The following is an 18,790-nucleotide window of genomic DNA, read 5'->3' as shown; positions in this document are numbered from 1 at the left end:
GTTTTAATGATGATAAATAGATATAGATAGATAGATGATAGATAGATATAGATAGATAGATAGATAGATAGATAGATAGATAGATAGATGATAGATAGATAGATAGATAGATAGATAGATAGATAGATAGATAGATGATAGATAGATAGATAGATAGATGATAGATAGATAGATAGATGATAGATGATAGATAGATGATAGATAGATAGATATAGATAGATAGATAGATAGATAGATAGATAGATAGATAGATGATAGATAGATAGATAGATAGATAGAGATAGATAGATAGATAGATAGATAGATAGATAGATGATAGATAGATAGATGATAGATAGATAGATAGATAGATAGATAGATAGATAGATAGATGATAGATAGATGATAGATAGATAGATAGATAGATAGATAGATAGATAGATATAGAAGATGATAGATAGATAGATAGATAGATAGATGATAGAGATATAGATATAGAGATAGATAGATAGATAGATAGATAGATAGATAGATAGATATGCACACTAAGAGCAATAAGACAACTTTCTCTTCCTTGGGGGAGTACTAATCAGTCTTCTCTCCTATGGAGCTAGAACAAGTGGAGTTAATAATCCAAGCATCAAAGGAGAAAAACCAGGAGGTAGTCTGTTCCACTGTCAAACAGCTCTTACCACAAAGAAAGCTCTTCCTAATGTTGAGTTGGAATCTCCTTTTTGGTTATTTGAATTTGTTGGTTTGGTCCTACCCTCTAGAGCAGAAGAAAACAGAAAAAAGGAGGGTTCTGTTATTTTCAAGCTTTCATTAATGAAATTCTATCTGGTGTAACGTCTGTCAAAGAAACAATTTCACGCTCTTATCAAACTCCAGGAGGTGAGGAAGGCAGATATATTCCCTCTCCGGGAGGTACAGAAGATATACATGGTATGTACTTGTGTTTATTTGCTAGGAAGGGCCAATGGGAGCAGCAGTCCAAAACTTCTGGAGAGCACCAGGTTGGTGAAGGCTGGCTACTAGCCATGAGGTAGTCCATTTGATATCTGTTTTTGCCTCAAGTCTGGAATCAGCTCCTTCTTCCCCTGACCTGGCAAAAGCTCTCTGGCTTCACCCTCTGACTCACCCTGCTCAGATATTTGCAAAGCCACAAGCTGGCAATGTGGGGAGCATCCACCAGAACTCTTTCCTCAAAAGACAGCAAGGTTAGCAAAAATGCACAGAATAAACATGAAGATTCGGATGGAAAGAACTATCTGACAGCGGAACGGACAACCTCAGAAGGTGGTGGAGTCTCCTTCATTGAAGGCTTTTAAGCAGAGGTTGGATGGTCAGCTGTCAGGGATTATTGAGCTGTGATTCCTGCACTGTGGGGGTTGGATTAGATGACCCCTAGGTCCCTTCCAGCTCTAAAATTCTGTGATTCTGAGATTCTGTGTATAACTGAGGGTGCTTCTAGACAGCAGACTCGGCACAGCTCAGGCAGGCAATTTTTGTGCAGCACCATCCCTTTTGATTTCCCTAGTTAATCCTGATTTACCATTTCTGCAGAAAATCCAGCAAATTAAAAAATGTGTGGAAACATAAGATCTGGATTAAATGTGAGGGTGGGGAAACAGTCTAGCTCCCATCATCCCTAACTGGCTGGAGGGCCACAGGTTAAATACTGCCCTGGCTCTCACTTCTCTGAGGACACCCCCCCCCCAACAATGATTGTTGGCTGGCATTAAAAAGTCATATGTTTGGGGGTTCACCTAAACAAGTAATGTTTTAGAGCTGGGGTGGGGCAGCGGCATTCACATAATGCTTAGCCCTGCTTGTTCAGTCCCCAACCTTCTCATATTGATAAAACAGGGTCCCAAGTAGGGGTTTCTATCCATGTTGAAAAGCATTTGAGTAAAAAAACAAACCCAACCTCTCCAGGTCTTCCTACTCAGCAAAGGACAGTCGGTCTGATGCACAGAAAGGTGGATGTGTAGGGGAATGTTGGATATGGGGGCCTGCCACTCTTTTTTTTAAAAAAAATAAATGATGCACTCAGACAAATGCCTGAAATGGACCAGGGTGAGAAACAAAAGAATCCTTGACAGATAGCCCTCTAACCTCTGCTTAAAAACCTCCAACAAAGAGGAGTCCCAAGGTAGTCTGTTCCACTGCTGAACAGGTTTCCTGTTCCTGAGGTTTCATCAGAATCTCCTTTCTGGTAATTTGAATCCTCTGGTTTGGGTCCTCCACTCTGGAGCAGCAGAAAACATGCTTGCTCCATCTTCCATGGGGCAGCCCTTCCGATATTCACTGGTTTAGACCCCTCCTCCCTTCACCCTCCTCCCCACCCTCCTCCACTTGAACGAGTCAAGCTGGCAAGGGGGTGACTCTCTGGTGACCTCTCGTTTTATTGGCAAGACTTTTACTCTGGGCCAAAGAGTGCAGAGGGAGTGTCAAGGTTAGTGGGGAGGAGCCTGAACCAGCCAGTCTCCCTCCAATCCTCTTGCCTTGGATATTTTTTTTTAAATTAAGTTGGCAGCCTAGATCCTCGGGGAGACCAGCTGGCTGCCATGCAAGCCAAATAAGATAGGGATGACGCTGGCTGAAAACGCAAATCAGGCACCAGCTACTCCCCCAGCATCCACCCCTTGTGAGGCAAAGGGCTTGATTTGGGGTGGTTGGGTTTTTTTTGCTGCAAACAGGAGACATCCATGCTTGGACTCCCCCCCCCCCCCCCGCCACCATCACTCCTGCTTTTCCAGCTCTGTGCTAATCACTGGGCTCAGCCTTGCACCTGGGCATAGGCCCCGTCTGGGAAGGTGGCATCACCCAGCCATGGAGGGAAGCTGAGAAAGACCAGTATCTTTAGTCATAAATATGAAAAACGAGAAAAACTGGAATCCGGGCTGCACAGTGGAGGTGGGGGTGCGAGTAGGAAGAGGCAGGCAAGCCGTGGCAAGCAGTGAGCATCACCCAAAAGGGAGAGAGGGCTGGGAGGGAGGACCCAGGTCAGATCAGGAAGCAGGAGCCCTGGGCGCTTCGGAAAGGGGGTTTGCAAGCAGCAGCCCTGGGTCGCTTTCCCCTCCCTTCCCTGATAATGCCAGATCTGTGGGGAGGGGTGACAAGACTTCTCCTACTTCCTGGGAGGGTGCAAGTTGACTCTCCAAGGCTGTTCTCAGCCAGGCTCCTGGTTCAGCAACAAATGACAGCCTAGCAATGAATAATTAGTTGTGATTTCTGCATTGTAGGGGGTTGGACTAGATGACCCTTGGGGTCCCTTCCAACTCTATCATTCTATGTTTCTATAAGCCTCAGGAGCCTGGGACCTGGCTTCATTTCCCCACTAACTCTGACAGGTAACCAGAGATGAGCAAACCTGTCAGTTTCTTATTTTTCAGTTCCACAACAATTTGCCATGAAAAAAAGGTCCTCACCACAATTTGCCAGCATGTTAGTGCACATTTCTGCTAACATTGATTGATTCATTTAACAGGGTGAAACCTGACAGGAGTAAACACAGACCACTGGTATCAAATTGTTTGGGAAACAGTCTTACTAGAAAAGCTAACCAATAGACTGAAACTGACACAGGGACAAATAGAAGTGGACAACTTCACTTTAGTATGGCTCCCCTTTATCACATCCACAGCCCAAAAAGACAACAACAAGAATCCACCGACAGCATAAGAATCAATATGGTTCCTGTGGCATAGAGGAATGTTTTCTGATCTTCTCTTGCTATACCTGTGTCCGTTATCCCTAGCAGAAAAGCTTCTGTATTTTTCATAAAGTTATACTTAACCATTTTTTTAAGCTCGTCATACACTGTGTTCCAGAAGCTTTTGATTTTTTCACAGGTCCAGCAAACATGTATAAACAAGGATCCTAATTGCTAAAAACTGGAAAAAAGAAACTGTGCCAACAAAAAAGGAATGGCAGGATAAACTGTTACGAATATATTGAACTGACTAGATTAACAGAGGCAATTAGAGATCACACTAGACAAGAGTTTCAAAAAGCATGGGGGAAATGCAGAGAATACGTCACAAAACAGTGCCCTAAAATACATATTTGGATTTGTTTTGATTAATGTCTGCAGGAGACTTTATGGATATGTAAGTTATAATTAGAAAAATCTTAATAATTATTCATAAAGGAAACAGTTTATAAGAAGTAAATAAGGAGGCCAGATACAGGATAAAGGAAGTCTTTTATTTCTTGTTTGTATTGTTGTATGTTATGCTCACTGTATGTTATGTTCACGTTTAATAAGGGTAGATTTGTGTATTGGGGAGTGAGGGGTTTGTGTTATGTTGTAAATAAAATTCCAATGAAATTAAAAATATTAAAACAATCAATATGGCTAACTTGACCCCCCCCCAACATGAAAAAATCTCACTGCAGCCAACCAAAGACAACCAACCATGCTCTAGGCCACTCTAACCTCTCTCACTACCAAGGAAATATAACAAGTGAATAGAAAGAGAACTTACCCAAGTGACGCTGACACTAAACCCCACACATACACTAAGTAAAAGAATATAAGCTTTACCACACCACCCCCTCTCCCCCCTCTTTTATTCTATTGCATATAACACTAATGTCTCACAACAAACGTAGTAGATCTGTAGAAAACACAACCTGAAAAAGAAACAATGCACATACTTTTGTAAACTAAGAAAAGCTTTAATAAAAATCATATAAAAATTATAATAAAAACAACAGGGTGTGTGCCACACCAAATTGCAACTAAAACCTCAAAGTGGTTTACAAAAATATATAAAATATCCAAGGATAGATTGATTTCAGTAACAAAGGATAGCTGCCAATATACACATTTTTGTATGTTGTTTTGTCTGATATACACATTTTTGCAAGCAACTTCTCCTGTTATAACGTATTTTTGTATGACATTGTCACAAATGCTTTAAGGCACCCTAATGTATGCCGCTATTTTTTTAGTGGTAGAACTGCATCACAAGAGAAGGGCAGACTTACGACGATTGCTGGGTTTCAGTTCATGTGTTGCTTTGGGAAATGCTAATTATGTAGGTTTGCATCAAAAGGTGAACTGTTAGAATTTCTCAATCATCCCTGGTCCCTACAGCTCTCCCTCTTTTATATTTGCTCTGGACTTAGACCATTCAGCCCTTCAGAAAGAGGAGTGTCCTCTATAAATCAGGGCAAATGGCCACCCTAGCCAAGCCTTTTACCAAGAGGGTCTTGCTTTGGTTTTCCTCCTCCCCTAAGAATGGGTTGTCCTTGACCACTTTCTCTGCCATGAGCAGAATGCTGGGGACCATTGAGAAAGCATGTGATGGTTCATGAAATGCTGCTTTCTGCTCATACTGAATAAAGTGAGTCGTTCCCGCCCCCAGTGAAAAAAACCCACAGCGGAAGATGCAAGTGATGCAACTTTCTGGCTGTGACTGTGTGTCAGGGCCTTTACACCCACTTCATCAGCCCACAAGAATCCTTACTTGCCTGTGGGAGTCATTTAGGGGCCAAAGAAGGAAAGCAAACAGCAACCCTGGAGGATTTATTCTTACTTGGCTCCAGCAACCGGGCAAGTGAATGTTTACAGGCCTATTGTAAATCCAAAAGCCATGGGCTGCTGGTTTAGGAGACATGTTCTCATTCAACTCTCCCAAGATGTTCTGAAATCAGAAAGGATACCCTTGCAGGAGCTTTTAAGTCTCCCTGCTCAGATCTATCTGCATTGTGATTCCAACAGGCTTCCAAAGTGGTTGAAAAGTGCTAGGCCACTTAAGGAGGAGCCAATCAGTCAGTTCCGGTTTCTCTCACATTCTTGTTTTTCTCATGTTAAGTTCAGTCACCCACATATCCACACCAGTTTAAAATTTAGGGTTGTGTTGTTGTTTTTTATGCCATAATGAAAATTCATCAGCATTTTAGTGCAAATCTCTCTTAGTGCACACATTTTTGTATGCAGCTTTTCCCCTAGCGTGCACATTTCTGCACAGCACATTTCTCCTAAATATTGATATTTCCCCATCAATATAATGGACGTTGGTCTGTTATTTTTACTAATATATGCATTCTTGTGTATGCATTTTTTTCACACATTCCTTGGCTGGAGAACTGCATTGCAAAATTCAGAGAAGTGCAAATTTAAAAGGACGGCTATGTTTCAGCACGCATAGTGTTTCAGAAAGCGTGGATTAGGTTGGTTGACCTTTAAATGCCAATGCAATTTCTTTCTCATCCCTAGTGGGGACCTTAAAGTTGCCCATACACCTGGACAGCAGACTGAACAGGTCACCTGAGAACAATCTTCCCCACCAGGGTGAGATGAACTATGTTTCTGAGGAACTTACAGTAGTTCTTCCCAAATTTGCACCTATGCATGTAAATTAGCATGTGCAGCATTTATGTCCCTCTTGTGGTCACCCTGGCAGTTATGTGCCAATAACCCTCCAAGGGAAAGAAGACCAAAAACTGCCACCAAGACAGCTGGCAACTCAGCAACTCTTCATTCAAAAAGAAAGAAAGAATTGAATTGAAGGCCCTGCAACACTATTGGCCAGATTAAAACAGCCTAGGCCTTAGGCCACAGAGTGCTGCTGTGTAAAAGGGGCAGCAGAGGTAGCAGCTGGAGTTGCCCATATATGGGGTGGGCTGGAACTTCTGCTAGAGCTGTTTGAGGGTTTATTTTGTTTTTTGCAGAACTTCCTGGGCAGTTTTGTTCCTTGGCAACCCCACACAGGGCTTCAGGAACTGAGTTTTTGTCTGGGCAGCTTCCTTCTCTCTCTCCGCCCCCCCCTCTTGGCTGTTTGATGCAATGGCGGAAGTTGTGTTGCACACCCCCTAGAAAAAGCAGTGAGCAAAGATCATCAGGCAACTGTCAGCTGCCACCAGAGCCTGCCTCGGCCCTAGCCTTCAGTGAGCCCTGACCACCTCCCTGAAACTCCCTCCACAGACACTTTGACATCATTTGCTACTCCTTCTGCAAAACCCACTTCTCCTAGGAAGCCCTTGGCATCTGCATCTTTGTGAGATTTTCCCTGCCACCCTGCCTCACTAGATAGCTGACCCTAGTGGTTGAAGCTACCGGAATTGGGGGGAGGGTTTCTCCCCTTTAAGGGTTTCTCCCCTTTAATGCAGGCCTCCCCGACCTGGTGCCCTCCAGGGTTACAGGCAGAGAGTCTCTCCCAGCCCTGCTTGGAGATGTCAGTGGGGACCTGGGACCTTCACTATGCTAGGCAGATGTTCTACCACTAAGAGGGGAAACTACAGGTGAGGGTCTCTCCCTTTTAAGCGACTCTTAATGCCATCTTCCCTAACCTGATGCCCTCCAGAACCCTTGGGCTAACAATGCCATTGTAAGGCCAATGACACCAGATGGCACAGGTTAGCAAAGGCAGTCTTAAAGGCAGAGGACTCCACTCCCAACAACAGGTGGGGATTTGGCTTGGGCAGCTCTGTCCTTCCTTAGTCCTCTGCACCCAACTTCAGGAGGAGGACATTCCTGCTGGAGAAGTGACTGCTGTTTCCAAAAGAACCTACGTAAATCAGAAAGTAAGCCACAACTTTAGTGCAGCTGTGCTTCTTTAGTGCTGTTTCTCACCATAAAGCAAAATATAGCAACAAAGGTAGAAGCTGATTGTGGTCTTTCTTTTTTCAATTTTCAGTTTGATTTCAACAAATTTTGTAACAAAAAACATATCTGATTTGCAAGCATCTACTCATATAGAAGGGACGTGGGTGGTGCTGTGGGTAAAACCTCAGCGCCTAGGACTTGCCGATCGTATGGTCGGCGGTTCGAATCCCCGCGGCGGGGTGCGCTCCCGTTGCTCGGTCCCAGCGCCTGCCAACCTAGCAGTTCGAAAGCACCCTCGGGTAAAAGTAGATAAATAGGGACCGCTTACTAGCGGGAAGGTAAACGGCGTTTCCGTGTGCGGCTCTGGCTCGCCAGAGTAGCTTCGTCACGCTGGCCACATGACCCGGAAGTGTCTGCGGACAGCGCTGGCTCCCGGCCTCTAGAGTGAGATGAGCGCACAACCCTAGAGTCTGTCAAGACTGGCCCGTACGGGCAGGGGTACCTTTACCTTTACCTTTACTCATATAGAAATCAAACCACTATCTTCCCTCTGTTTTATATAGCATTTTTGAAAACAGAGTCACACAGAGAAACCCTAGCCCTAGACAAGCCGCAGCAGGGTCTGACTGCTGTGCCAGCCTGGAGTTGGCACAGATTGTGCCCAATGCCATCAAGCAATGGCAGTGAAGCCACGGTTGGATCCAGTGGATTCCAGGTTGGCACAAGCCCCTCTGTTCTCCCTGGATGCTTTCTGATGTTCAGCAGGTCAAATGGAGAATTATGCACCAGAGGAGTGATACCAGCATTCTTAAATTTAATTTACAATGTTACATAACAGCAAAAAATACATTGTGCATGTTTTACTATAAATAGAAAGAGAACAAAAATAAACTAGTGCAAATGTATCCATCTGTATACTTAAGACAAAATTGTATATGGATGTAATTCATGATCTTTCCAACTTGGGTCATGTTTCATGCAAGAACAACAAAAACAGCCCCCTCTATGAGTTTGAAAACCTTTTTTTTTTATCCTGCCAATTCCAGTGCAGATAAAGTCCACCACAATTCATACTCCATACCACTAGAGATGAGATTGTGGCTGAGAAAGCCCTCATTACACCAGTCCTGCAAAGTGCCCTAGTGTTATACTGATTTTGCTAGGAGAGGGACTTAGAGCAGTGTACAGCAACCCTGCAGTGCAGTGTTGTCATTCAGTCCCACAATGTGTGCGTTTTAAAGAGAAACTGGGGGCTGGGGGCTCACTTTGAACTTGATTATGGCAGCAATACCATGGCTTAATGGAGAGGTGAAAGGAGCAAGAGAAATAGAGCGTTTCAGTTGCAGGTGAAAGATACCAGCTGGCACCAGATCTATATGTTTCGTTATTTAGCTAGAGCTAGGAAAGGCCCCAGTTCTGATATCTTGGCGAACCACTGCCACTCAGTGTAGGCAGTACTGAGCTGGATGGATCAGCTGTATGGCCTGATCCTGCAATGTGCTTTCTATGGCCAGTTCACTGCGAAAGGGAGTTGCAAAGGGAGCCTGCTCTTGCAGCCTGCTCTCGGTTTTCTGGAAATGTGAAATAATGGAACCTCTGCCTGGAAGTCATGCAGTGGGGCCCTCTGATCCCTTTGCACTAGTCCCGGATGTCCCCGTGGGTTGCATGTGGTCACTTAGCATCACAGGCAAATACTTCTCTGTGTGAGATGAGGCACGTTCCCCTCTGTTTCACATGTTGCAGAAAAGGAACATATACATCCAAAACATATTCTTAACTCCTGGCTCAGATAAACCCACTTGTATTTAACAAACTGAATGCTGATGGGGGGGATGAAGTGTGTGTGTGTGTGTGTGTGTGTACAGAAATCAACTAGAAAATCCAGCTCATAATCTAGCAAAAATCAAGCACTTTTAAAGTCCCCAGTCTGAAAGTCTGGAGAAGGTTCTGCCTACAAGCATAGACTAGCTTTCCTTAACCTGGTGCCTTTTAAGATTTCTGCACTACAATGTAGCCCCAAATATCTGGAAAGCACACGGTTGGGAAGACTGATATAGACAATACTGAGGCACGTGAAGTAATTGGTCTGACTAAGGTTTTTACCTGTGTCCTTGTCTTTATTAGAACCAAAATGTAGGAATACTAGAGGAAACTACAGACTACATAATCCCACTCAATCCAAAAATATTTTGGGAAAGATTTATTGCATGTGATGATCCATAGGTGCTTAGATTTACCGTGTTAGCTACAAAATAATGAATTGCTTTGTACTGAGAATCTCCATTAACTCTGCCAGTAGATGATTGTATGAAAGTATTTAGAAAGTGCCCTTGTAAACCAAAGCAGCATATTCATAAGGCATCAAGGAGAGAGAATTCATACTCAAACAGATTAACTGAAATATGTATTTCATTTATAGTGCTTTAAAATACTAGACTGGCAGAACAGTGTTCAGCATTATACAGTACGTTATTCCCTCTTGTGTAAAAATCACGTACACTTGTACTACTTGAGTTTATGTTCTTTGATTATGTACAAAGTTTTAAAATGTATATATATATTTTAGTGCTAAATTCAAATTCAGTCTTCTTCAGACTGGTGCCTCCTGATGTTATGCACTACAACTCCCATCAGCCCAGATGAAGATGGGGGGGGGGAGCACACTTGTCCTTCCTTCAAGGTAGATAGCAAAACTCTTCACACGATTCATTTCACTCTCTCCTCTCTGCCCTTTCCAAAGCAGCCAAGGAACTCAAACCATTACAGCAGCCACAAACATCTCAAGGAAACGTTTCCCAAACTTTTGATTGCCCAGGAGCAACCCTTGTTCCTAATGTAAAACTCAAGGTACATTGTACTCTGTACTCAATAAGATGTGTACAGATGGGACCCACAACAATACACTTGCAGGGTGGAGTGCTCATGTGCAGCTTGCTTACCAGCCAGCCAGCAGGCCCTTCCTGAGAGGACTCCATTCCATTCCCTCCACCACCCACTCAGTTTTTGCTCACAATAAACACTGAGCATTTTGTGGCTATTGTGCACACCCAATCCTATTTTGGAGAGTCTCAACCCCCATAGTTTTTTTTTCTCCTTCAAATTTTTTGGTACTTTTTCAAACTTTGGGAACCTACTGAGACCTCCCCTCAAGTGCCTGGGTAGTGCTATTCCAGCTTCATAAGGACCAGCACCCAGAGATTGGATTTGCAATTACCGGTAGTTTATACCAGATCTTCTCAAGCAGCTTCCAGGACGCTGGGCAATCAGCCACCCCACCTCCCATCAGTTGTAGGATAGGCAAGTCAGTCAGGGATGGGACTATGTCATGTGCAGTATGAGTGAGTTCCAGTGCCATTTGCTATCCCTTCCCTTGTAGCTGCCCCCCTATACTGGTAAAAAGGGAGGGGTCAGTGCAGCATGATGACCTTCTCAATATGATGGTGGTGATGGTGCCTTTGATCCCCCCCCCCAATACACTGCTTGTGACATGCACAACCCTCCCTTGTCCTCTGGCAATCCAGAAGTGCCACAGAGCATCACAAATGAATTTATTTGCAGCTCGTTTGCATGCCCAGCTCTCTCTTTGCAGTGGGCAAGTGAAGCACAGAGATCTGAGCCACCAAAAGGCAGCGAAATGTGATCAGCTTCATAGTGCTGTCTTAGGTTGGGGAGAACGGCAGAGAGATTCAGGAATATAAGGAGAAAAACAGTTTAGGAACAGAGGCTGATCTCTGTCTCTCTCTCTGCTAGTGGCACTTTTTGCTCTCTCTTTTTGCTGAGGAGCCAGTGGTTAGGAGAATGCAGCCTAATAATGCAGGAAATGGACAGAGTTGCTCAAATAAGCCACTAAACCAGGAAGGAACAGTGGCGGGTGATCTGAGAGCTTTGGGTGCTGATCCCAGTAAAGGTAGCTAAACTCGCTTCTCTGCATTTAACTCCCCCCTTGCAAAAGAGACTAGAAAAAGAAATACAGTGTATTCAGGTCTCATGACATTTTTCATTTTTACCTAAAAGCTGCAGTGGGCTCAGAGCACATTTGGATAAGCAGCACTGAGAAAGAGCTTGTAGCACTCATCAAACACACCCTGCCCCAAAGGCCAAAGTAAGCTTCCGTTGCGGTGCTAATAGCAGCTTTAGGCATCAGAGAGAGGTGATTTAGAGCAGGGAGCTGACTGCTACTGCTCTGTCCAAAGCTTTGGGTACCAGGGAGGGGGCATCAGAACAGGGAAAGGACACAAGGCAAAAGGACTCTCCCTCCCTTCCACCAGGATGGACTTATGGCAATATGGCGCCCTGAGCAAGGTCAAAAATTGGCGCACACACTCCAAATATTTCTTATTTTCACAACAATTTCTTTTGGTATAAGTTGCTTTTTAAATTTTGTGCCCCCTCGGCTCTGCGCCCTGTGTAAGGGAACCATCCGCACGGCCCTAAATCCAGCACTGCCTCCCAGTGCCACTCCTCCAAGCAAACTCAAAGCCTCCCATATAATATCCTGGCCACAGATCTTGGCTGCTGTGGCCCCAGTCTCTATCATAGAAAGTTATGAGCGCACAAAATATTTTTGCTGAGGGGGCCCTGCCCACACAACTCTGCGTAGCCTCGGAGAAATGACTCTTGCTGCGGATCCTTTCTTGGTCTCCTGGAGGGAATTCCCACCACAGCCAAGTGGCTGTTTGCAAGTGTGCTCTGATTCCCAACTTCATCATCACCATGATGATGGTGTACCTGTGCAGTCTCTCCCCTACCCCTTTTGATAAAAAACATTTTGACAAACACCAACAGCCCAGGTTAAAGTTGCAATACTAGCACATGCTTACTCAGAAGAAATGGGTGTCGTGCTACACAACTGAGCAAAAGAAATCTGGTTCTAAACCATCCTCCTCCCCTCCCTCAAAATATTATTTTTAAAATAAACAGACTTCCCTTACCATACTGCCAAATGCAGTAAGAAGTGGGCGGGGGGAGAGCACCCACCCTCAACTTCATTTACACGACTAAAGTTAAAGTAACATTTCCCATAAGGGTCACAGCCAAAACAGAGGTGGTGTTGGGGAGAAATAATTCTGTAAAATATAATTTAATATTTTGTCATTTAAAGTGTGTTCAAAATGTATGGTGAATTGTTAAAGAGAAAGTTTACCATGTCTGTGTTACCTTCTACAAAGCATTATCACTGGAGTACCTGCATCCCTGCCTCTGCGGCCTGAAACACTGAGTATTTGGCTCAATTCATTAGATGCAACTTAAAATCTCATTTTAAAAGGCACCTTCTAATCAAAGCTGGATCCTGTTGAACAGGTGCAAGCCTCTTCTACCAGCACATCTGCAGCCCAAAACCAAAGTGCATTCAGCAAGTCCAACCATGTTCAGTAAGCCTTACTCCCATGCAAGCATGCAGGGGCATGGATCCTTAACAGTACAACCCTAGGCATGCCTACTTAGGAGTAAGCTACACTGAGTGCCATGGGATTTATTCTGAAGTAAGAATACACAAGATTTTGTCCAAGAGCATTTTCCTGTCCAGTCCCATCCCCTGCCCACGATAGCATACAGATAAAACAACCTGGTATTACATGCTTTTGACAGTCAGTTAAGAAACAGTCATGTGAAACCCCTTTGCTCACATGCAGTCCCAAAATAATAGAAGCCACGCAGACAAAAAGGGTTATGGCAGAATATTTTACATTTTATTTATGACTTTTAAAACCAGGATATTTAAAGTCCTGGATATTTGTTTAGCTCCAAAAATACACCATATATAAAAACACATTGATTTCCAGGTATCACACTTAAAAGAAGATAAACTCTTAAACATTTTTACTACCTGATACTAAGAGGATTCAGAATTGGCACTTAGGTAAAAATTCAGTGCTGTTTCTTTGGAGGAGAAGCACCAGCTGGCTAAAAGTGCTTACTGGGACTTGGGACCCTAAGTGGGGGGCACAGACAAAACAGAACCGCCTCCCCTTCACTCTCCAAAGAACGGAAACTCCGCACAGACAGAACTCGGTGCAGCTGGGACCCCAGAGCCCCACCTCTGCACCTCCAAGTCAACAACAAGCGTGCGAGACTCTCTCTCTACCTGCCTTCAGGTGGGAATCCCAGGCAGGTCATACTTGCTGGAATTACAGAAGCAACTCCAAAGTTGGCTTTCACTGTCAAGGAAGCCAGCGGGATTATTACTTTTTCTTTTCTAAGAGACAGGACACCACTAGTTCCAGCTGGTGAGATGGCAAGGATCGAAGCAATAAAATACAAAATATTAATAATAATAACATTAATAAAAAGAAGGGTCAGCAGACACCGAGGGGACCCCTTCTTGGCTTTCACAGTACAGAAGGCACAGGTGGGATGAAGGAAAGGAGGGAGAGAACTTGGGAGGGTTAGATCAGTCAATACCCGCATCCAGAGGTCCTTCAGTTTGGGGGTTTGCCACCATTAGCATACAGTGCAGGCCAAAAATGCTGCTCTTCGCTTGGGTAGGAAAGACCCCTCCCATCCCAAAGCTGCCTTCTGGGGTGACCGTTTCCCTTTGAGTCCCGAATTTCAGTCCAGGGTGGGGCTGAACAACGTGGTAATGGAGAGAAATCATGCCCCCCTATCCTTTCCCCAACCTGCCTCTCAGCCTTGTTAAGGTGGAGGTGGAGGGGGAATTCTTTTTGAAAAGTAGCAGCAGCAGAATCCCCCATTGCACACTGCTTCCCTCCTCACCCCGAGAGACTCCCCAACCCCCGAAGCATCAACAGGCGCGTCAGTAAAACGTCTCTGCTCCTTCCATTCCGCCACAAACTCGCTCCAGTCCGATTTCTGGAAGCTTGAGAGACCGCCGAGTTTGCGCCAGGCAGCCCAGGATCTGCCAGGCACTGACATTCCGGGGCGGCGGGGGCGCACCCGATTTCAAAACATCACCTGGCAAGTCCTGGGAAGAGTTCAGATTTCAGGACCCTACCGGGATGTTGTCGGGGGCCGCCTCCCCGTCTAAGGCACAAAAGTCCCTGCGCATTTGGCTCTGCCCCCTGCAAATGGGGCCAGACTGAGGGATTTATTTTTTATTTTAGTCCCAACGTAGGTAAAGGGGTTGATTTTCTCACGCGCCCCCGGTGTGCGCCCCGGCACCTACTTGCGGGCAAGAAGGGCTCCCACCATAGTCTGCGCGCCGCAGCTTCCCCGGGCGAGCGCTTCAGAGCCCTCGCTGCTGGCAAGAAACAGAGAGAGAGAAGCTTGGAGAGAGCACTAGCGAGCAGCCCTTCTCGGCCGCGGCGGCGCGGGTCGGAGTCCGGCTCCGTCGGGGCGCGCGCTCAGGCGCAGCTGCCCATGGCCTTGACGAGCGAGCTCTCGGGCAGCTGTCGGAAGATGCCGCGCAGGGTCTCCAGCTCTCGGCTGAGCTGCTCGACGCGCTTGCGGAGCCGCTCGTTGTCGTTGCTCAGCTCCAGCACCTTCTGCTGCGTCTCGGCGTTGCGCTGCTTGGCTTTGTCGCGGCTCTTGCGCACGGCGATGTTGTTGCGCTCGCGGCGCACGCGGTACTCGCTGCTGCTCTTGTCCAGCAGCTTCTTGGACTTGCCCGACGCCGAGGCGGACCCGCCGCCGCCCGCCGCGTGGAGCCGGTGGTGCGCGTGGTGCGGGTGGTGGGCTCCGCCGTGGGGACTGGGCGCCGGCGTGGGGGGCGGCGTGGGCTGCCCGCCGGGCTGCAGATGCACCGTGGTCTGGGCGCAGTGCGCCACCTGGTACTGGAGGTGGCTGCAATTGGGCCCGGGCGGCGGCGGGTAGAGGGCGGCCAGCGCCGCCGCCTCGTCGTCCTCGTGGGGCTCCTGCTTGATGAGCAGCGGGCGCAGGCCGGGCAGCGCCGGTCCCCCGGCCAGGCGCTCGTAGGCCGCGCCGGCCTCCAGCTTGTCCGCGTAGCCGTAGAGCGGGCCGCCTTGCGGGAAGCCGACGCCCGGCATCCCGGCTCCGACGCCGTACTCCAGGCCGGCCTTGGCGGCGCGCTCCTGCTTGTTGTGCTGGAAGAGGTCGGCCAGGAACTCGTCGTTGAAGGCGCCCGGGTCGATGTAGGCGCTCAGGTCGATGGAGTTCTCGTGCTCGCAGATGTCAGGCAGCTCCGAGGCCGGGTAGCCGTAGGCGCCAGCGGCGGGCAGGTGCGGGTGCGCCCCGGCGGGCGAAGCGGGCTGGTGTCGCTGCTGCTGCTGCTGCGCGGGCTGCAGGGCGTGCGGCTGGAGGGCGCTGCTCTGGGGGGGCCGCGAGTCCGCCTCGTAGAAGTTGCCCGACTCCATGGAGTAGCTAAAGCGGGCCGCCGCGGCGCATGGTGGGGGACCCGCTGGCTCCAGGCTGAGGCTGCACCGGCTCTGCCGCTTGCACGGATGAGTCTTTCCTACTCCCTTCGGCTCTCGACTTGCTCCCGGGCTGCCTCCTCCAGCCCTCGGCCTCCTATTTATACCCCCTGCTTCGCAGGCAGAGCCGGGCATCGCCCTCTAGTGTCCAACCTCCTGGGAACTTTGACCGGCCTCGCCTCCTTTCAGCGGAGCTCGGAGCCCCGACGGGGCCTCCCCGGCTGCCCTGCCTGCCTGCCTGCTTGCCCGCCCACCGCCTCCTCCTCCGGGCTGCCTGCCTGGACGGGACGCACGCCAGCGCCCTGCAGAGGGACGCGCACCTGCCTGCCTGCCTCTGAGGACCCAGGAGCGGCTTCATATTGCACATCGGAGCCGGATCGTTTGCTTCCTCCCACCCCGCTTAACACACATACACACGTTAATCGCAACACGGTTCCTGTCCCTTTCGTGTCAGTTGTACGCTGCAGCACACTCACTGCGGAAAATGGATTTTTGGAGTCTAACTACCCCACTAAACGCGTGTTAACTAAGCGCCGCCCCCAGCACGTTCTCTGTATATCAGTTCATTCTGAGAAGCACCTTTGAGGAGAAGGAGAAGGAATTTAAAAAAGAGAAGCAGTGCGCGTGTGTTGGGAGACCGCGGGCGCGATTAACTTTCTGCTGGCTCCAACTGCCCCCCTTTCCCCCCAAAGTGCTCCTTTTGTCACAATTCTTCGGGCACCACTGAAATCTCCCCACCCCATCTTGCCCCACTTTATATAGACACGCATTTGCTTCTGTTCTGATTTGAAAAGCGGGGGAAAGGCAACCCAGGCACCGAATCCATTCCACAGTGCAAGTATAACCATGCAGCTTGGATCTCGGCCAAAATGCCTTTTTATTTTCTAAATTGCCAGGCAGATTAATACTGTCCAAAGGCTTTAACAACCTGGAAACTCAGATAAGGAGCTCTCTGAAGTGCCCAGGGAAGTCCAAGGTACTTTCAGTGTGCATTCCAAGAGAGGTGTGTGTGTCTATGTATGGCTATGTGTGTGTGCCTGTGCACACCTGCCTGGAGAGAGAGAGAGAGAGAGAAATACCTTCTGCCCTTTTCAGAAACGCTTTCCTTGTAGTTAGAGCCTTTGCAGTTGCAAACATCACCATCAACAACAAATAATAAATGAGGTGTAGTAGAGGAACATCCCCCAACCTGGTGCTGTCCAGGGGCTTTGAATTTGGATTAAGTTAGGGAAGACTCAAGACAAGGATTGAAGAGATGGGGCTTCAATTCTCCATCATACACTTAGGGATGAAGCTTGCCTAGCCTACCTTACAGGGTCGTTGGAAGGACCATATTCACTTTCATGAGCTCCTAGGAGGAAAGAACAAGTAGAAATATGATAGATATAAAATACAAAATTTATCACTTTGGTTCACCCTTTCTACCTTTGAATCAGTTGCAGCCTGAACCTAAATGCATGTACTGAGACTGCAGCCTTAACCCCCCACACCAGGGATAAGCCCAATGGAATTCAGTTGGCCTTACTTCTGAGTAAGCATGGCTAGGGTTGCACTGTTACTCCCAAAGAAGCATGCTTAGAATTGCAGTCATTTTGCAACTTAATTTTGCTTGTTTACTTTGAAATAAGTCCTATGGTGTTTATTATTTGTTAGTTTGTTGCATTTATGTTTACATCCAGACAGCTCAAGGTGGCATATGCATTTCTTCCTCATTTTATCATCACAACAACCCTGTAGCTTAGGCTGAGAGACAGCGACTGGTCCAGGGTCACCCCGGGAACTTCATGGCCGAGTGGGGACATAAACCCTGGTCTCCCAGGTACTAGTCCAACATGCTAACAAACTGCACCACACTTTGAGTCTTTTTGCAACAGCACAATGGGAGCGTTTTGGACCTCGCTTGACCTATCCAGAGCAGGGGGAACCAACATGGTACCCTCCAGGTTTGTTGGATTCCAACCCACATCATCCCCAGCCATCGATTAGGGCTAATGGAAATGGGGAGGGGGGCACCATGTTGGCTACCTCTAATCAAGAAAGCCAAAGCATTCTGTAATCTCATGCCTAGTCCAGCTGACTATTTGTGAGATGTACGTTCCTAAACGGAATGCCTCCCTTGTGGAATTGCAAATTAGCAACTGGGATAGACAGACCCACCTAACCCTCAAAGCCTTTCCCCCCTCAGATTGTACTTCCAGACAACTTCAAGACTTCCCTCTATTCTTTTCTTCATGCTGATGTCAGGGCTGAGCTGTAGAAGGCAGCCTGAAGCAGGTCCAGATCAAAGAGCAATGAGGAACTCAGTCCCACAGGAGGCAGTGATGGCCCCTAACTTTAAAAGGTTAAAGTCATGGAGGTGAGGTCTATCCACCAGTAATGGTGGATATGCTCTACCTCCATGGTTGCAGGCAATAATGCTTCTGAATACCAGTTGCTGGAAACCACAGGTGGGAAGAGTGCTCTTGTGCTCATTTCCTGCTTGTGCGCTTCCCACAGGCACCTGGTGGGCCACTGTGAGTAAAGGATGCGGAACTAGATGGGCCAGAAGATAGGAATAACACATGTAGACCTTGTGGCTCAAGCAGAATTTGGCTAGAAACCCTTCCATGATCATCCATAAGCCAAAGGAGGAGGGGAGAGTTGGATGGATTCAGTTCTGAAGGTTCTTAACTGAGTAGTTGCAGTGACTTGGCTCACCACCTGGGGCAGCAGTCAGCAGTTCCTGAGAAAGCGCACTTGTCAGATTTTGGTACCCAATGCAATACTTTCTGGACACGTACAGGTGCCTGATGCTCAGTCCAGCAACAACAAATAGGGTAACAGAATACATGCTTTCACCAGACATAGTCTTGGTTTCAATCTCCTGTTAAAATAAGCAGGTAGCAGGCAATGTGTAAAAGACCTCTACCCAAGATCCTGGAGGGTT

General features: G+C 47.3%; 1 protein-coding gene across 1 annotated transcript; it reads right to left on the bottom strand.

Annotated features, from left to right (window-relative positions):
* Positions 1-13,205: 13,205 nt before the first annotated feature.
* Positions 13,206-16,100, bottom strand: CEBPA (CCAAT enhancer binding protein alpha). Its single transcript, XM_083515204.1, has one exon. It carries the CDS (start codon positions 15,997-15,999, stop codon positions 14,839-14,841), a length of 1,161 nt encoding a protein of 386 aa, XP_083371330.1. The 5' UTR covers positions 16,000-16,100; the 3' UTR covers positions 13,206-14,838.
* Positions 16,101-18,790: the final 2,690 nt, after the last annotated feature.

The sequence above is a fragment of the Podarcis liolepis genome (genome assembly GCF_965112155.1).
Source record: "Podarcis liolepis genome assembly, chromosome: 7".
NCBI lineage: Eukaryota > Metazoa > Chordata > Lepidosauria > Squamata > Lacertidae > Podarcis > Podarcis liolepis.
This window is presented reverse-complemented; position numbering and strand designations above follow the sequence as displayed.